At 44.1% G+C, this 15,714-nt stretch overlaps 1 protein-coding gene across 1 annotated transcript in view; it reads right to left on the bottom strand.

Moving 5' to 3' along the window:
* Positions 1 to 7,704: 7,704 nt before the first annotated feature.
* cacng2a (calcium channel, voltage-dependent, gamma subunit 2a) overlaps positions 7,705 to 15,714 on the bottom strand; it is a 130,220-nt gene continuing 122,210 nt past the window's right edge. Inside the window, exon 4 of the mRNA XM_043679479.1 lies at positions 7,705 to 9,368. Coding sequence (XP_043535414.1) covers positions 8,845 to 9,368 — 524 coding nt within the window. The 3' untranslated portion in view covers positions 7,705 to 8,844. The remainder of the gene's footprint in view (positions 9,369 to 15,714) is intronic.

Below are 15,714 nucleotides of genomic sequence, written 5' to 3'. Positions count from 1 at the left end.
GGTATGTCCATATGAGCTACAGTAACAGGAGTGATTAACCCATTGAATGCTGTACTATCTCCAGTGTGAAACACTCCAGTCCCACGATCCTGGAGACAGATTTTCTGTTATTAGTGGTGATCTCTGCATCTCATCCAATCCATCAGTGAATGAAGCTCGGATCAGTCAATGTGTATATTGTAAACAGAGTGCCCAGACAGTGCTCACCGATAATGCAACAAATGGACAAGTTCTCTACAGCTATGTTACTGTTCTGCTTCTTGTAAAGGACAGGATCAGGGTCAGTGACTGGATTAGGATCACAAGGCAGACAGGTCAGCTACATTGCTTCTCATTGCTCAAGAATCCAACCTGAGACCGACACAGAATCTCGCTCTCTGGGATCTAAGTTCTCTACTTCCACCGACAGAAAAAGAAAGAAAAGGGAGGAGCAGTAGGCCACTGACCGCCATCATCTCTCCCCCCCCCCCACACACACCCCCTCCCCCAGCCTGATCAAGTGTTTAATATGACCATGGCTGATCTGATTATTGTTACAGCCTGTCACCCATAACCCTCATCTCCCCCTCTCAGTCGAAACATTGCCTGGCTCCATCCTAAGCCTGAAGAAGGGCCTGTGCCCGAAACGTCGAATCTCCTGTTCCCTGGATGCTGCCTGACCTGCTGTGCTGTTCCAGCAATAAAGTTTCAACTTTGATCTCCAGCATCTGCAGACCTCACTTTCTCCTCCATCCTAAGCATCCTCAGTGACCCAGCCACCACTGTTTGCTGGGGTCAATGACGGCCAAAGACTCACTGCAGTCACAGAGAACAAATTCCACCTCTCCCCTATCTTAAGTGGGTGACCCTTTTATTCTGGAGCTGTGCCCCCCCACCCCCCCTGTTTCCAGACTCCCATACAAAGGTAAACCTGTTTTAACAATCTAACTTTTCCTCAGAATCTTGTTTCAATAAGCTCGCCTCTCACTCTTCAAAAAAAGTGAGACCCACAGGAAGCAGCCTTCTCCACGTTGACCCTGAACAAAAACCAAACCTCTGCACACTCCTCCAGGCGTGGTCCCACCTGCTGTGTGCAACTGCAGCGAGGCTTACTCACTTCTAGATATTTTCCTAATCAACCTGTTCAGAGAAATTAAGACACAGCTCTGGAGCAGGTGGGACTTAAACCCAGGTCTCCTAGCTCTGAGGTAGGGACATTACCACAACTCACCCTTCCAATAAAGACCAACAATCCCCTTTGCCTCTCTGGTACTGGGCTTCTTGCTGACATTTTGAGGTATGTGTATGTGCTCGCCCCAATAGCTGGTGTTAATGAGATGGCACTAACTTCAGACCCATCCCCTCCTGGCACATTAATCCCTGGTATGCCACCTCCATCTTTCTGACAGGGGCCTAGGGTAGAGCAAAGTACCAGCCTATTCCCATTTACCCATCTTCTTAAGGGACAAATCCAGTCCCTGCTTCCTCGAGTTTAGAAGATTAAGGGGTGAGCTAATCATGGTGTTTAAAAAGACCAAAGGATTTGATTGGGCCGATGGAGAGAAGTGACTTCCTGATGCAGGTGGGAGTCAGGAAGTATTGCTTCTCATAAAGTGAGTTGGGGGGATGGGGGGTGTGGAAATCTGGAACATTCCCCCTCCAAACATGCTGCCTTCAACAACTGCCTCCAAAACTGAAGCTGGTGGTTTAGAAATTTCAAAATTGAGATTGTTAGATATTTTTTAGTTCACAAAGGGTGTACCCATTACGAAATTAAATGGAGTTAAGGCAGAGATTGGCCAAAATTTAATTGAATGACAGCCCAGGCTCCCAGGCCCAAATGGAGTCCTCCTGGTCTCATTCTCCGCTGGAGCTGTGCAGTTCCAGAACTGAGTGATTTATAGTTCGATGGCACCTTCCACCATCTCATGACCGCGTGAGGTGATTTACAGCCATGCTGAAGCATTGTCACTACTGTGACAGCTGGCCAGCGTACAGCAAGATCCCACATACACTGGCGTGATAACTTGGGCATGAAGGGTGACTGCTCAGAATGGACGGCTGCCTTACTTTCCTGTGGGCTGTGGTTCAGGTTGATTTACACCTTCGGAAATGTTTGCTGTTTGTTCGTTTGATGCCCCCACCCACAGCCTGTGAGGGGGAGGTCTGCTTTGCTTGGTTATCTACCCCCAGGTCACGGCACAGTTAAGGATTAACATAGTAGAATCTGCAGTTAATATGGATGCCTAACCCTTCAGGGAGCTTGGCTGTGCTAGAAACCTAGATAATGTCCACCTTGTGGTTTATTTTTATCTACAAGACTTTTAATAAAAGACATTTATATAGTTTTTAATTAATTGCCATAAATTTATTGCATCTGTCAAGTTGCAGACTGAGGGGGAAAAAGGTACAAAGTAAAGGTGAAGGGGGAGGGTGGTAGGGTGAGAAGGAAGGGAGTGTTATGGGCAGGTAAGCATTGAGGGGAGAGGAGGAAGGATGGGGGAGGGGACAGGACGTTTGAGGAGGGGTGCACTGCTGAAAGGTTGGAGGTGAGGTGGCCAATGTGTTCAAGTGAGTAGGAGAAGACACAGTGGATGGGGATTGAGACAAGAGTCATTTCAGCATCACAGAGTCAGGTCCAAATTGATTTTAACTTTATTTCTTCAAAAAGGCTGTGACCTGTGGAGAAAGGGTGTTACAGCTTCACTTACAGGTCACTGGTAAACCAAAACTAACATTGTGCAGGTGCCGGTACTCTGAAGCTCAGCAGGTCTATCAGCATCGGTGGAGAGAGAAACAGTTAGCATGTTGAGTCGATGAGCTTTCCTTAAGAGAGAGTTTGAATGAGTGGAAAGGCAGAGGGGGGCAGGAAGGAAAACAGAGAGGACCTGTGATAGGGTGGAGGTCAGGGGATGCAGCAGCCAGAGACAGTGGGAATGCAGAGAAGGAGGAAACAGCAGTTGTGCCCAAATGAGGGGAGAGTTCCTCTGTAGAAAAATCCATTCGAATGTAACGTGAGGGGAGAAAGAATGAAACCGGACAAAAACAAATCCATAAAATAGCCCATTGGCCCATGTGGTCAAGATCCCATTATACTCTGAGGTAACCTTCTTGGCTGTCCACTACACCTCCAATTTTGGTGTCATCTGCAAACTTACTAGTTATACCTTGTGTGTTCACGTCCAAATCATTTATGTAAATGACAAAAAGTAGAGGACCCAGCATCGATCTTTGTGGCACTCCACTGGTCACAGGCCTCCAGTCTGAAAAGCAACCCTCCATCACCACCCTCATGTCTTCTACCTTTGAGACAGTTCTGTATCCAAAATGCCAGAGGAAAGATCACAGAAGCGCTTCACAGGAGGCTCCCAAGCACTGAGGATGTCACCTAGACAGGAGACGAAACGTCTGCAACACAAATTCCCAGCTCGGCGAACAGAACCACAACAACGAGCACCCGAGCTACAAATCTTCTCCCAAACTTTGAAGCTGAAAATGTGTTGCTGGAAAAGCGCAGCAGATCAGGCAGCATCCAAGGAGCAGGAGAATCGACGTTTCGGGCATGAGCCCTTCTTCACAAACTTTGAAGGCTACTTCTCCCTGTATTCCATGTGATCTAACCTTTCTAACCAGTCTCCCATGGGGAACCTTGTCGAATGCCTTACTGAAGTCCATATAGATCACATCTACTGCTCTGCCCTCATCAATCCTCTTTATTGCATCTTCAAAAAACTCAATCAAGTTCATGACACATGATTTCCCACGCACAAAGCCTAACCCTAATCAGTCCTTGCCTTTCCAAATACATGGACATCCTGTCCCTCAGGATTCCCTCCAACAACTTGCCCACCACTGAGGTCAGGCTCACCGGTCTGTAGTTCCCTGGCTTGTCCTCACCACCCTTCTTAAATAGTGGCACCATATTACCCAACCTCTGGCACCCCACCTGTGAGTATCGATGATACAAATCCTTTCCTGCCACTCTTTGACATGTCTGTCCTTTGCCTGCTGCAGTGCCCCTGCAAACGTCAATGGTGAGAAACAGTCTCTCATCTTTTGATTCAGCTCTGCACTGCCTTCTGACACAACATTGAGTTCAGCACTTTAGATCAGAGCCACTGCCTCCTCTGGTTCCTCTGGATAGGTCTTCATACAATTTCTTTCCTTCTCCCTTCACATTATGTTCAGATTCTTTTTTAATGAATGAATTCACATTTCATTTGGATATAGCTGTTGTTTCCTCATTCTCTTCATTACTCCTCTCTTTGTCCGTTGAATCGTGAAACTTTTTGTTGTCTCCTGTCTCCACCCTATCACAGAGCTGATTCTTTGGTCATCATGTTCCTGTCCCTAGTTTAAAACTCTTCCATTTCCATCCTTTGTCAGCTCTGAAATGTTCTCTTTCTGTCTCTGTACAGATTTTGCTACACCTGCTGAGCTTCCCCAGCTTTTCCTGTTCTTCTTAATCACTAATCTCCAGTGAATATGTTACAAACCATTGAAAAAGGTTAATAGAATATTAATCATTATCTCCAGTCTGCAGGAATACAAATGGGCAGTAGATACACTGTCACCAAATGAAGTCACGTCCCAATGGAATCTTCACTGTTTTCAGTTCTCTCTGGTGGGAGAACTTGACGTTGGAGGTGGGGTGCGATGCACATTCACTGGGGTGACACCAGAGGTAAAAGGGTCTGATTAAGGACAGATTAAGTGGACTTGGCCTGTATTCCCTCATATAGAAAGTTCAGGCGCAATCTCATCAAGGTGTTTAAGATGATTATAGGCTATGATCAAGCAGAAAGAGAAAAAAAACATTATTCCCACTGATGGAAGGCTCAGGTCAGAGCTCGAGGGCTCTTGTGGCTCACTGCCAGTGTCCGTACCTCTGAGCCAGGAGAGCCAGGTTCCAGTCCTACCTGCTCCAGAGGTACACAATAGCATTTCTGAATAGGTTAATTAGGGAATTCAAAATGAGAACCAGAATTATATCAGGAAGCACTTTCTTACACAAAGCGGGAGTGGAAATTGGAATTCTCTCCCCAAAAATAACCATCTTAATTTTTTTTTAAAAATGAACTCAAGATTGTCAGACTTTTATGAGACAATGGAATTAAGTGCAATGGAATCAATATGGGTGAGTAGGCGAAGTTAAAATACCCTCCGTCGATCATCAAATTGAATGGCACAAAGTTAGAGGGGCTGAGTGGCCTCCTCCTGTTCCTTTCTTCCTCTCTACGTGGTTGGCCCAAAACTGAACATTACCTTTAAAACAGGGCAAAAGTGCACTGTGTCACAGCCAACCTTATTCAGATTTCACAAGTTAGAGGAAATCTGGGAATTTCCTGTATTTTAAACATTATTTCTTCACAATTTGGAGATGCCGGTGTTGGACTGGGGTGGACAAAGTTAAAGATCCAACAACACCAGGTTATAGTCCAACAGGTTTAATTGGAAGCACTAGCTTTCGGAGCGACGCTCCTTCATCAGGTGATTGTGTGAAGGAGCAGTGCTCTGAAAGCTGGTGCTTCCAAATAAACCTGTTGGACTATAACCTGGTGTTGTGGGATTTTAAAAATTATTTTTTCATTTCTTGTCCTCTTTGAGCATACTTCAACCTCCAGCTCACTCTCCCATCCCCAAAAAAGATTAAAGGAATCATCAGGGGTATCTTCAGCACCCTCTTGACTCTGAGCAATCACCATGGGATGGACAAATCTGTCCCCTCCAGTTTTCAGGTTAGAAAAACCCATTTTCATTCTTTTGACCTAGAAATGCTGGAGCTGAAGACTCATCATAAACTCCTGGAGGTTGCTCGGGTGGGGGGTCTCTCTCTACAGTCTGTGCTCTGACTTGGTCAAAAGCATCGAGAGGTAATTCTGTCAAGTTGCTGGGAAGCTGCCATTCTCACATCTGAGTTATAAGTGCAAAGCTCCCTCCAGAAACCAGAATACAACATCCAGGCCAACACTGAGGGAGTGCTGCACTGTTGGAGGGTCAGTGCTGAGGGAGTGCCGCACTGTCGGAGGGTCAGTGCTGAGGGAGTGCCGTATTGTCGGATGGTCAGTGCTGAGGGAGTGCAGCACTGTCGGAGGGTCAGTGCTGAGGGAGTGCTGCATTGTCTTTCAGATGAGACTGAAAATTAAGACCCTTGTTTCCTCTCTCAGGTGGATATCAAAGACCCTGTGTGATACCATTTCAAAGGAAAGCAGGGGGGTTCTCTCTCACTCGCTTGGGTAATATTTATCTCTCAATTAGAGTCATACAGTCATCCAGCACAGAAACAGAACTTCGGTCCAACCAATTGACATCAACAAAAGCTGATGATCTGCTCATCATTATGAGACTGTTTGTGGAATGTTGACATTAGCTGCTGTATTGCTGCAGTCACATTTAGACAACAACAGGTTACCTTTCCTAAAGAACACTAATGAACCATTTGGGTTTTTCTGACAATCCAACAGCTTAACGGTTACTTTTAATGATTGTAGCCCATTTTCCCTAAGTTTTTGAAATCTCAGTGGTGAGAATTGAATTCATGTTCAGAATCCCTACCATATCCCCATGTTAATGCTGCTACCTAGTCACAACCAGGGCTTGCAGGGTCATTACTACAGGAAGTCACAAAGAAATGAGAGGGGAGACACTGAAGGAGGAGACAGAAATGAGAATAAGAAGAAAAGAAGTGGAAATGAGGGACAATAAGAGAAAAGCATGAAGGAGGGGAGATGGTGATAGGATAATGTGCAATAACAAAAGTACAGATGGATTATAATAGTGAAGAGAGAAATAAAATATTATTAGCAAACATTAAAACCCATCTGGTTCATACATGTTCTTTCAGGAGTGATCCTAACTCAGGCTAGTGACACAATGTGATTGACTCTCAGCTGAAACGACCCTGGCAAATCATTCTGTCATCATGGTGTGGGTTGGTCTAAGTGCCTAACTTCCCGACCCATCAACAAAACAAATAGAAATCAGAAGCCATGAAAGAGAAAGGTTGGAGCATTTGATAGTTGGGGATTTTGCAGCTAGGGTAAGACGAGCTTACATGCTGACCTGCCAAACAATTCAGCTTTGTCTGAAATGATCAGATGCTGCCTTATTCACCCGTCTCAGCATTGGCATCTGACAATTCCCACTTCTGTCCCTGTCCCCTAGATAACCAGACATGGACATCTGCTGTGAATAAGTTCGGGAAACATTTACATCAAAATAAACAATTAAAGTGCAAACTTCTTATAAAAGTGTTTATTTGAATGTCTCAGGTTTTTTTAACAGTCTGCAAACAAAAAAAGAAAATAATTGTAACAATTGAGTTAAATCGATGGGTTTTGATTTCTTCCAGTGAAGTGAATTGTACAAGATAACCAGGTCCCATTCTCTTTCCCACAACTCAATCAGGTTTTGATTCTGGAAATCATTATTTGGGAAAAAGAAGGATTGTGATTTTGGCAAGCCGAGATTCTCCACTTCGCTGACAGTATTTTTATTAAAATGTTGAAAAGCTCTTCCATTGAACGATCATCTCAGCTTAAAATTAATCTGTCAATTCTCTTAAATATTTCTAGTGGATCCCACAATGAATCCTTTTTTTTTGTTAAACCATATTTAAAATATTCCATTGTGGATGTATCGGATGTTTGAATTTAATTTTCTTTTTTTTTAAATTCCTTGTTCAAACCATAGAAAATGTCTTTTTTTAGTTTTGAAAATAAAATATATGAAAGCTTTTTTTTTGGTAGATTTTATTTCATTTTTTTGAAATTTTTTTGATTTTTTTTTAAATTTGGCATGAAATGAATTAAACACCACAGTTTCACACTCGCACAATAGAGTTTCCTGATTTTAGAGAGGGTAAATGTACCATCTCGCCCAGCTTTCCCCCGTCTCTCTCTCTCCCTCGCTCCCCTCTTTCTTTCAATTCATCCTCGCACCTTCAAACAATTCCCACGGGCATCCTAAAGTTGGACCAAAATTAGGAAACTTTTGGAAATAAAAGCTGATTAGTTCTCGTTTCTCCCAAACCCTCTCCATTCCTGCTCCACACAAAATTCCATTCCATTTTTATCATTTTGTTTTTCTTAAATAATAATTGAAATCGTTAAAAAAATTTCTTGTTTTGAAATTCTTGATTTGAGTTTTTTTTTGGTCGGAAGAGGAGCGTCATTATCATCACATGCAAATTTCTCAAATCCATAGCTTGCCACACACCAATAAAATGTCTTTAGTTTTTCTAAAGAATACATATATTTTCTTTGTTAATGTTCCAATTTCCTTTGATAAATGATCATTTCATTCAATGGCCGAGCAAAATTAAAAAAACTGACATTTGATGTTGTCCCAGTCCTGTGTTTTGTTTTCAAATCCTCCAGATTTTGTTGTTGTCGTAAAGAATGGATGCGTCCTTTTTGTTCTTTTAAAATATGTTTAAACTGTTCAGCAAGCTCATGACCTTTTATCGAAAAGCATCACCTCCCATTCTCGTCAGGGAAACAATAGTTACGAAAAACAAAAAAGTCGACGATAAATGGCATTTTAAATTCATTTGAGAAAATGAACAAAAAAATCCCTCTTCCTATTTGTCCCTCTCACACTCTCTCTCTCTCTCGTCAATCCATCCTCTTGCAGAATTTCAGGCTTTCTGCTTCATCACATCTCCCCCTCTCTTTATCCTCCTCGTTTTAGATTTTAAAATCTTTTTTTGACAAAGTAACTTTTGCATTTTTTTTGCAATGGAATTGGGTTTTCATGCAATAACTTTTAATATTTTTTTGTAAATTATTAATTTTTTTGTTGTTGTTCCTCTGTTTTGTTCTCTCTCTCTCTCTCTCTGTCCCTCTTTCTGTAGCATCCTGGGTTTTATACAGGAGTTGTTCTGCGGTTGGCTGTATTCGTATGTAAAGAATCCTTCAGCTCTTTCTGAATGCAGTTGTGAACCTGTAGGAAGTTGTGGTCACGCTCAGAGTTGTAGGAGCTAGTGGTCTTCAGGGGATCTCTGGTGAGAGTGTACATGGAGATCTCAGTGGAGGGCAGCGTGTTGAAACCTTTGAGACCGACCGGCGAGGCATCCCTGGAGTGCGAGGGTTCCGTGGACCGGGAACTCGACCGACTGCGCCGCCGGTAACGGTACCGGTAACTGGGGATGCGGGTGATTGCCGAGGATTGCAGGTAATCTGCGGATCTGGCCCCGGCCCGGATCTGTTTGTGTCTGTCAATGAACAAATGGACTGCTAACACTCCCACCATCTCAGCGATGATAAAGGAAAGAGCTCCAAAGTAAAATGACCATCCGTAGGAATAACTGTTCTTTTTGGAGTCGCTTTTGGCTGGGTCTCCAGCGTTGGCAGATATGTACACTATGATACCAATGATATTACTCAAACCTGGAGAGCAACAGGAACATAAATACGATACAGATCATTGATATTCAAAACGCTGAGAGGGAGGGAGAGGTTAAAATTCAAGGTTAAACACGAAGAAGACATTGGTGAGGCCATTTTTGGTTCTGGTCTCCCTGCTATAGGAAAGGTGAAACTTTCAGAATTGTTTTTTTTTCAATTCATTCACAGAATGAGAGGGTCACTAGCCATCCCTAATTGCCCAGAGGGTAGTCAAGAGTCAACCCCATTGCTGTGGTTCTGGAGTCACATGTATTCCAGATTGGGTAAGGATGGCTATTTCCTTCCCGAAAGGACATTAGTTAACCAAATGGGCCATAAATGTACAGTCATCATTAGGCTCTTAATTCTAGATTTTTATTGAAAACAAATTCCACCACATGCCATGATAGGGTTTGAACCTAGGTCCCCAGAACATTACCTGGGTCCCTGGATTAATAGTTTAACTATAATACCACTGGGCACTTGCCTCCTTTAGTAGGGATGTTGTCAGGGTTGGAGGGTTTGAACTATAGGAAGAGGCTGAATAGCCTGGGGCAGTTTTCACTAGGTGACCTTAAAGAGGTTTATAAAATCATGAGGGGAATGGATAGGGTAAATAGCCAAAGTCTTTTCCCTGGGGTGGGGGAGTCCAAAGCTAGAGGACATAGGTTTACAGTGAGAAGGGAAAGATTTAAAAGGGACCTAAAGAACAACTTTTTCACGCAGAGGGTAATGCATGTATGAAATGAGCTGCCGGAGAAAGTGGTGGAGTTTGGTATAATTACAACATTTCAAAGACATCTGGATGGGGATATGAATAGGATTTGTCGGGAGCATCCGGAATAAGGTGGGGGAACTTGCAGCATGGGATGGTACCTGGGATTTCAGTGTTGTGGCCATTTCGGAGACATCGATAGAGCAGGGACCGGAATGGTTGTTGCAGGTTCTGGGATTTAGATGTTTCAGTAAGAGCAGAGAAGATGGTAAAAGAGGGGGAGGTGAAGCAATATTAGTCAAGGACAGTATTATGGTTGCAGAAAGGACATTTGAGGTCTTGTCTACTGATGTAGTATGGGCTGAGATTAGAAACAGGAAAGAAGAGGTCACCCTGTTGGGAGTTTTCTATAGGTTTCCACATAGTTCCAGAAATGTATAGGATAGGATAGCAAAGATGATTCTGAATAGGAGCGATGGCAACAAAGTAGTTGTTATGGGGGACTTTAGATGGTTCAGTTTTTGTCCAATGTGTGCAGGAGGGTTTCCTGATACAGTATGTAGACAGGCCAACAAGGGGTGAGGCCACTGTCAATTTGGTACTAGGTAATGAACCTAGCCAGATATTAGATTTGGAGATAGGTGAGCACTTTGGTGATAGTGACCACAATTCGGTTATGTTTACTTTAGTGATGGAAAGGGATAGGTATACACAACAGGGCAAGAGTTATAGCTGGGGGAAAGGCAATTACCATGTGATTAGGCAGGATTTAGGTGCCTAGGATGGGGAAGGAAACTGCAGGGGATGGGCACAACTGAAATATGGAGCTTATTCAAGGAACAGCTACTGTGTGTCCTTGATATGTATGTACCTGTCAGGAGGGGGGATGTTGTCGAGCGAGGGAGCGGTGGTTTACTAAGGAAGTTGAATCTCTTGTCAAGAGGAAGGAAGAGGCTTATATTAGGATGAGATGTGAAGGCTTAGGGTGCTTGAGAGTTAGAGGTTAGCCAGGAAAGATCTAAGGAGAGCAAAGAAGAGCCAGGAGGAGACATGAGCAATCATTGGTGGATAGGATCAAGGAAAACCCTAAAGCTTTCTATAAGTATGTCAGGAATAAAAGAATGACTAGAGTAAGATTAGGGGCAATCAAGGACAGTAATGGGAAGTTGTGTGTGGAGTCAGAGGAGATAGGGGAAGACAATGTTGTTGAGGAGAATACTGAATACAGGCTACTAGACTAGATGGGATTGAGGTTCAAAAGGAGGAGGTGTTAGCAATTCCGGAAAATATAAAAATAGATAAATCCCCTGGGCCGGATGGAATTTATCCAAGGACTCACTGGGAAACCAGGGAGGAGATTGCCGAGACTTTGCCTTTGATCTTTATGTTGTCATTGTCTCCAGGAAGAGTGCCAGAAGACTGGAGGATAGCAAATGTTGTTTCCTTATTCAAGAAGGGGAGTAGAGACAACGCTGGGAATTATAGACCAGTGAGCTTTACTTTGGTTGTGGATAAAGTGTTGGAAAAGGTTATAAGAGATAGGATTTATAATCATCTAGAAAGGAATATGTTGATTAGGGATAGTCAACATGGTTTTGTGAAGGGGAGGTCGTGCCTCACAAACCTTATTGAGTTGTTTGAGAAGGTGACCAAACAGGTAGATGAGGGTAAAACAGTTGATGTGGTGTATATCGATTTCAGTAAGGCGTTTGATAAGTTCCCCACGGTAGGCTATTGCACAAAATACAGAGGCATGGGACTGAGGGTGATTTAGCAGGTTGGATCAGAAATTGGCTAGCTGAAAGAAGACAGAGGGCGGTGGTTGATGGGAAACGTTCATCCTGGAGTTCAGTTACTAGTGGGATAATGCTAGTTTTGGGTCCACGGCTGTTTGTCATTTTTATAAATGACCTGGATGAGGGCATTGAAGGATGGGTTAGGAACTTTTCGGATAACACTAAGGTCGGTAGAGTTGGGGATATTACTGAAGGATGTTGTAGGTTACAGAGGGACATTGATAAGCTGCAGAGCTGGGCTGAGAGGTGGCAAATGGAGTTTAATGCAGAAAAGTGTGAGGTGATTCACTTTGGAGGGAGTAACAGGAATGCAGAGTACAGGGTTAATGGTAAGATTCTTGGTAGTGTGGATGAGCAGAGAGATCTCAGTGTCCAGTTACATAGATCCCTGAAAGGTTGATAGGATTGTTAAGAAGGCATACAGTGTGCTAGCTTTAATGAGTAGAGAGATTGAGTTTCAGAATCATGAGGTCATGCTGCAGCAGTACGGTCACACTAGTGACACCAGGCGTGGTTATAGGGTCAGTAGTGATGCCAGGTGTGGTTATAGGGTCAGTAGTGACACCGGGCGTGGTAATAGAATCAGTAGTGACGAGTATTGTGTATAGTTCTGGTCACTGCATAATAGGAAGGATGTGGAAGCATTGGGAAGGATTCAGAGGAGATTTACTAAGATGTTGCCTGGTATGGAGGGAAGGTCTTACGAGGAAAGCCTGATGGACTTGAGGCTGTTGAGAAGACAGTTGAGAGGTGACTTAATTGAGACATACAAGATAATCAGAGGGTTAGATAGGGTGGACAGGGAGAGCCTTTTTCCTCGGATGGGGATGGCTAGCACAAGGGGACATAGCTTTAAATTGAGGGGTGATAGATATAGGATAGATATCAGAGGTAGTTCCTTTACTACAGAGAGAGTAGGGGTGTGGAACACACTGCCTGCAACAGTAATAGACTCACCAACTTTAAGGGCATTTAAATGGTCATTGGATAGACATATGAATGAGAATGGAGTAGTGTAGGTTAGATGGGCTTCAGATTGGTTTCACAGGTCAGCGCAACATCCAGGGCCGAAGGGCCAGTACTCCGCTGTAATGTTCTATGTTCTCTGTTCTCAGGGTTTAGAGGGATATGGGCCAAATGCTGGCAAATGGGACTAGATTAATTTAAGATATCTGGTTGGCTTGGACACTTGGACTGTGCTATTCAGCTTTATGACTAACAGGGAGAAGTGAGACTAATTGCGTACCTCTTCTCCAAGCGCTAGCACAGACACAGTCGGCTGAATGGCCTTCTGCTCTGCCATATCTATCTTTAATTCTCAGAGTTTTATTTGCCCTCGTCAAAACTAAGCCAGGCAAGAGGAGGTGGATGTTCCATGGCTCGGTGGGTCTCTCTGTATGAAACCTGAGGACTGTGGATCCAGGACACCACCTGTAGCCTCCTGCACAGTGCAGGACTTGGGCACTACTGAACTGTCTGCCATTCGTCTGAAAGCCGGTCAGCCCCCTCACAACATTCCTGAAAATCTCAAGGATGCTGCTCGGACACAGGGAGATGCTTGAGTGTTCCCCAATGTCCCAGTGAGGACCTCACTCACATCCCACATCATGAATCAGCTTATCTGATCATTCTCACACTGCTGTTTGTGGGATCTTGCTGTGCACAGATCATCCACTGGGCTTCCTAAGACACAATGGTGATAGTAGGTCAAGTAGCATTTCACTGTCTGTAAGTCACAATGGTGAGAGGTGCTACAGAAATGAATCACCTTGTTTCTGCCTGTCCATACAATGTTCAGGGCTTTCCTCAAATGAAAACAAATCCTAGAGACATTCCTGTGCAATGACTGCAGTCGGTGAACTGTGTTTCAGTTTGGAAAGGGTCAATGTCCTAGAAATACTGACACAACCCCACCCCGGGGACCCCCCTGTAGACACTGACACACTCACCCCGGGGACCCCCCTGTAAATACTGACACACTCCCCCTGAGACTCACTAATTTCTGGCCCACTCCTTGTATAAATACTGTCACGTGCAGTGGGAACAGTTTGAAATCCCTGTATCATTCAGTGACTGTGTTGCACACTGAAGCCACCATATGAAGATGAATAATTAAATCACACTCTTGTTAGCATAAATAGTGTCAGATTGAGGATATCAATCAGCTATCACCTCTCCCCAAACGCCTGCGTTATATTGATATGTGAGTAACACTAGCTGCAATTAGTGGAGGTGGACTGAAACTTGCTGTTTAACACCTATTCTCACTGCAGGAGCTGAGCTTATTTACTGAGGGATCAAATTACTTCACGTGAGCCATGTAAGGAGCAGAGAGGGAAAGTGTTTGCTTATTGATGCATCTGCAAATCCTCGAGTGCAGAGAGCAGAGACTGTTCCTCCTCGTTTCCTGGCCACTGAGCTTTCGTTGCTAACAGTGAGCGCCTGAACTCCTCACTACCCTGCAAGGACTTGCAGTTGACAAACAGGCTGCTACACCCCCCTGTGCCCCCCATCTCCCCCAACTTCCTGCCACCATTTCATTGACCGCAAAGTGCTTTTGGATGCAATAGAGTCATACAGCACAGAAACAGACCCTTCGGCCCAACCAGTCCATGCTGACCATAATCCCAAACTAAACTGGACCCCACCTGCCTGCTCCTGGCCCATATCCCTCCAAATCCTTTCCTATTCATGTACTTATCCAGATGTCTGTTGTAATTGTACCCACATCTACCACTTCCTTAAGATGTTCATTCCACATGCAAACCACCTTCTGTGTATAAAAATTTGCCCCTCGTGTCTTTTTCAAATCTCTCTCCTCTCACCTTAAAAATGTGCCAGCTATTCTTAAAATCCCCCATCCTAGGGAAGCGACAACTCCCATTAACCCTATGTATACCTCTCATTATTTTATAAACTTTTATAAGGTCACCTCTCAACCTCCCATCTCCAGTGAAAAAAGTTCCAGCCTATCCAGCCTTTCCTTATAGCTCAAACTTTCCATACATGGCAACATCCTGCTAAATCTCGTCTGAACCCTCTCCAGTCTGATAATATCCTTCTGCACAGCATGAGGTGATGAACCTATTCTCTCTGTCAGACAATCCAGCCAATCCCATTCCACCTGCTCTACCTCTGTAGCCCCGACATGTTTATTTCCCTCAGACGCCCATCCTGTATTCTTCGAAATCATTGATCATCTCTACTTCATCCCCTTTCTTCAACAAAAAGTTCCAGCTCACTACTCCATATAAATAAATTTACGCCATACCTTCCTTTGGCTTCTCCTGCCCAAAACCCTAACTCTCTAAGCTCAAGTCCTCTGCTATCAACTGCTACAGACAGCTTTTCTGTATCTATTTTATTTACACTTGTCATAATCTTTTACACCACCCGCTCCTTGCTGTGAGAACTATGCTAGCATCCCCACTCTAACCTCGGTGTTGAACTCCCTCATCCCTGGGATAATTCTGGTCAGTCTCCTTCTGATCCCTCACACCTTTCCTAAAACCCGGTCACGAGAAGCTGGATCATAGCCTAGACTGACCTTCCACAACACTACTGTACAGTTTCCCCACTTTAATGCCAAACATGGGGTGCAGGACAGCAATTCGGTCAAAGTAAAATATGGCAGATACAGTCATAGAGATGTACAGCACAGAAACAGACCCTTCGGTCCAACCTGTCCATGCCGACCAGATATCCCAACCCAATCTAGTCTCACCTGCCAGCACCCGACCCATATTCCTCCAAACCCTTCCTATTCATATACCCATCCAGATGCCTTTGGCACCACTTCCTCTGGCAGCTCATTCCATACACGTACCATCCTCTGTGT

Source organism: Chiloscyllium plagiosum, chromosome 39 (genome assembly GCF_004010195.1).
Source record: "Chiloscyllium plagiosum isolate BGI_BamShark_2017 chromosome 39, ASM401019v2, whole genome shotgun sequence".
Lineage (NCBI taxonomy): Eukaryota > Metazoa > Chordata > Chondrichthyes > Orectolobiformes > Hemiscylliidae > Chiloscyllium > Chiloscyllium plagiosum.
Note: the sequence above shows the minus strand (reverse complement) of the source record. Positions and strands in the feature narration are given on the sequence as shown.